The 4,130-nt window shown below is 41.1% G+C and overlaps 1 protein-coding gene across 1 annotated transcript; it reads right to left on the reverse strand.

Moving 5' to 3' along the window:
• Nucleotides 1-1,225: 1,225 nt before the first annotated feature.
• On the reverse strand, nt 1,226-1,736 carry LOC120019810 (mannose-specific lectin-like). The gene is made up of 2 exons (XM_038963222.1): nt 1,647-1,736; nt 1,226-1,492 (listed from the first exon to the last, which is right to left on the reverse strand). The coding sequence occupies exons 1-2, from the start codon at nt 1,734-1,736 to the stop codon at nt 1,226-1,228; spliced, it is 357 nt and encodes a 118-aa protein (XP_038819150.1).
• Between the last annotated feature and the right edge of the window lie 2,394 nt (nt 1,737-4,130).

Consider the following 4,130-nt stretch of genomic DNA (forward strand, 5'->3'; position numbering starts at 1 on the left):
CTATGGTCCCCATTTCATTAAGTGAATTTCCAGCAAAGATCTTCTCATTGGTGTATTTAAATGTTTTGAAACACTGTGATTGGACACAGGAAGAGTCTAATCAACTTATGTGCCTTCTTAAAGCTGCAATATGTAACTTTTTGGGTGACCCGACAAAAATCACATAGAAATTTGCGTTATAGATCTGTCATTCTTATTGAAAGCAAATTAAAGAAGCGGTAGATCTGTTCTATGTGCGTTATTTCTATGCTTCCCATTCTTACGTTTTTTTTAACTTTCGGTTTGGTACACCAGCTGAAAATACAGTATTTTTGGTAATGGGAAATATATATTTCACAGCGGTTTAGATGGTACAATGATTCTCTACACTATACTTGCTTGTTTTGACACAAACTGAAATTAGGGGAACTATTAGTGCTTTTGCAAACAGGAAATGGCAGCGCAATTCCTGCACAGTGCATCTTTAAAGAAATGTTGTGTAAGTGACTCGTTTAGGTTTGCCATGACAAAGGGTATGAAGACAAGTCCAGATTTCTCGGTAAAAAAACCCCAGATTCTTCCACTTTGAAAGTGTGGAGTAGGTTGTGTCGATCAGTGAAACAAAATCCCAATTTAATGCATTTTTTTTATTTTAAGGAAGCAAAATGTGAACCCGCAGGGGTGAGTAGACTTTCCCTGGTGACTGCATTTGTGACTATCCAAAAAGTAAGTTTTATAGCCCTAACATTAACCGTTACCCTAGCAGGCTATTATATAATATATATATATATATATATATATATATATATATATATATATATATATATATCAACATGTTGATAGTTTGAGCATCTGTAGATCATCTGTAGGGAACTATCAAAATAAAGTATAACAAAGTTAACCTAATGCTTTCCTCTTGCCAACTTTATGAGATCAGTGATTACTTCATGGAAAGGATGCATTCCTCATCGGGCTCAACAGACCACCATCAGAAACTAAAAAAACATGCTTCACAAGACAGTTTTTTGGGGGCATTTTTAAAAGGTTTATTGGATAATCATTTCACTGTGAATCTGATACATTAAGGCTATGTTCCAATAACCACACTAGCATAACACTTACACAAAGCATGCAAAGCACATTGCTCAATTTCTAAGTGGGATATTTGAACACAAGGCATTTGACTGATGGTACAGATGGACAGAGGTCATCTTCTTTGATGCCCGTTCGGACCGAGTCAGGACGTTCACTGCTTGTGACCCTTGGAGGAAGAAGAGTTCCACATTTCTTCTCCGTCCTTCTCAACGACCAGGTTGCCGTCGTTACGCAGGTACATGCGGCACATCTTGAACCCTTGAGCCTGGCTCTTGGTTTGCCACATCATTTTGTTATCCCTCTTGTACATGACAAAGTTGCTGTCGTCTTGCATGCACAGGCGGTAGGCGTCACGCTGTCCGGCGGTGTCAGAGGACCACATCTGCCTCCAGCCATAGATGACAAAGTTACCGTCCTCCTGTGCAGATGAGATAAAGGGTTGTGGTAAGGATGTGTATGCGAATAACCATTAAAAAAATATGTTTTACCACACAGTTTGGGAGCCACTGTCCACTGGTTCAGCAATAGCTGACTTCAGATTACATATGGTCTGTATCTGTAAATGTACCTACCTGGAAAACTGCCTTGTATTCCTTGTTATTGGACCACATGTAGTCTCCCTTACGCATCTCATCATACTTGGACATGTAGTTATTGCTCATGATTCTGAAATAAAGAATAAATAAATAAAACTCTGCTTTGCAAAAAATACATATCGCTAGCTTTTTCTAAATTCCTAAAGCAAATATTCCCATGGCAAAAATGTGTAATTTAATTACTTTTGAAATAGTAATATAATGGACCACCTTTCAAATGGTGAATAGCGTTCTTTATTTATTTCCCCCCCAATTTCATGGCATCCAATTGGTAGTTAGTCTTGTCTACACATCGCTGCAACTCCCGTACGGACTCGGGAGAGGTGAAGGTCGAGAGCCATGCGTCCCCTGAAACACAACCCAGCCAAGCCGCACTGCTTCTTGACACAATGCCCATTTAACCCGGAAGCCAGCTGCACCAATGTGTCGGAGGAAACACCTGGCGACCATGTCAGTGTGCACTGCGCCCAGCCTGCCACAGGAATCACTAGTGCATGATGGGTCAAGGACATCCCTGCCGGCCAAACCCTCCCCTAACCCAGACAACGCTGGGCCAATTGTGAGCCGCCCCATGGGTCTCCCGGTCGCAGCCGGGACTCGAGACCAGAATCTCTAGTGGCACAGCCTTAGACCACTGCGCCACTCGGGAGGCCCGACTAGCACTCTTCCACTCAATTGAGGCATCCTGACTGTTGGCAAAAATTTAAGTGGCCCCAAAAGACATTTCAGTTTTTAGCAAATTCAAATCACTACTTGGCGTTATCACCTGTAACACAAAATATAACTTAACGTAGCAGGCGTAAGAGTTCCCACAACCGTTTTCAGCGGAAAAGGAAGCTAGGTCTAAAATGGCTGTATCCCTGAACACCAGATAATTCAGTTGTTGCCAAGGCTACACAACATATAGCAGGAGACATGCTATACCCAGAAACTTAAGTTGCTTAACTCCCGCTTTGATACTCACAGTCCGTGTGGTTCAGTAGTTCAGTGGATCAGATTGATGAGGCTGGAGGTTCCAGATGAAGTGAAGTTGATAAATAAACGTCCTCTTTTATACCCACTGAGGAGAGGGCAAGACGGGGGTGAGTGGAGGAGGAGACTGGGGCTGAATGGACACTGAGATGCACAAGACAACCTTAAAACATGTGGTAGTTAATTTGACTGGAATCTTGAAAAATGAAACGCTTTCACAGTTTGGATTAGATTGCCTAGATTAGAGTTAACTTTCATCTGGTGTATCTGGCTGGACACATTGACGGTGCTAAATACTGATCTGGCCTTGTGATCATTTTAAAGATCAAAGAGTTTAAAGTTACATATTTTTGATGGTTAAGTGTGCCTCTGCATTGCGTACGTATTAGCGACTAATTAGCCCTTAAATTCATTGTAAATTATTTAGCTAATGGAAAAGAGTTAGCTGTTAAGCATGCTTTTAAGAAGGATTCTAGATCGATAAGTATTGAATCTTGTTAAAAAAAAACATTGTTTCAACACCATCTACCTTTTTTAGGCAACCATTATATTGTTACTTTGAAGTGATCTATTTCAGTTTTCCAAGTACCAGTACTGCTCATGTGCATAAGATTGTGCCTTTTAGACTACAACCTTTCCGTCATAGGATAAATTATTCTTGAATGTTGAGTGTTTGTGTGACTGGCGAGTTTCTTTTTAAGTATGAGGAATAACACTGTTGTTCCCTTCAGCAAGCCCACCATTGCTGCCTTCAAATGCTCATCGTATCTGGAAAATCCGACATGCTCTTGTTCAAATCTGAACAATTCTTCAACCATGGCGATTTTAGCTTGGTAGATTAGCTAGCTAACATTACTAATGATACATTTAGTTAACTTAACATTGATCCAATTGGTCCAGCTAGCTACATTATCCATATACATACGTTTGACGTTGTCAAAAATATATTTGCTTGATCATCTTTTGGTAGAAAAGGTGAAAGGTCAGTGATGAAATGTCACAACTCAAACTCGGGTATCAACATCACCCCTATTAATAGCCTGTTCAACCTCTCTTTCGTATCGTCTGAGATCCCCAAAGATTGTAAAGCTGCTGCGGTCATCCCCCTCTTTAAAAGGGGAGACACCCTAGACCCAAACTGTTACAGACATATACCTATCCTACCCTGCCTTTCTAGGGTCTTTGAAAGCCAAGTTAACAAACAGATCACAGACCATTTCGAATCCCACCGTAACTTCTCCGCTATGCAATCTGGTTTGAGAGCTGGTCATGTGTGCACCTCAGCCACGCTCAAGGTCCTAAACGATATCATAACCGCCATTGATAAAAGACAGTATTGTGCAGCAGTCTTCATCGACCTGGCCAAGGCTTTCGACTCTGTTAATCACAGCATTCTTATCGGTAGATTCAACAGCCTTGGTTTCTCAAATGACTGCCTCGCCTGGTTCACCAACTACTTCTCAGACAGAGTTCAGTGTGTCAAATCGG

Source organism: Salvelinus namaycush, chromosome 25 (assembly GCF_016432855.1).
Source record: "Salvelinus namaycush isolate Seneca chromosome 25, SaNama_1.0, whole genome shotgun sequence".
Taxonomy (NCBI): domain Eukaryota; kingdom Metazoa; phylum Chordata; class Actinopteri; order Salmoniformes; family Salmonidae; genus Salvelinus; species Salvelinus namaycush.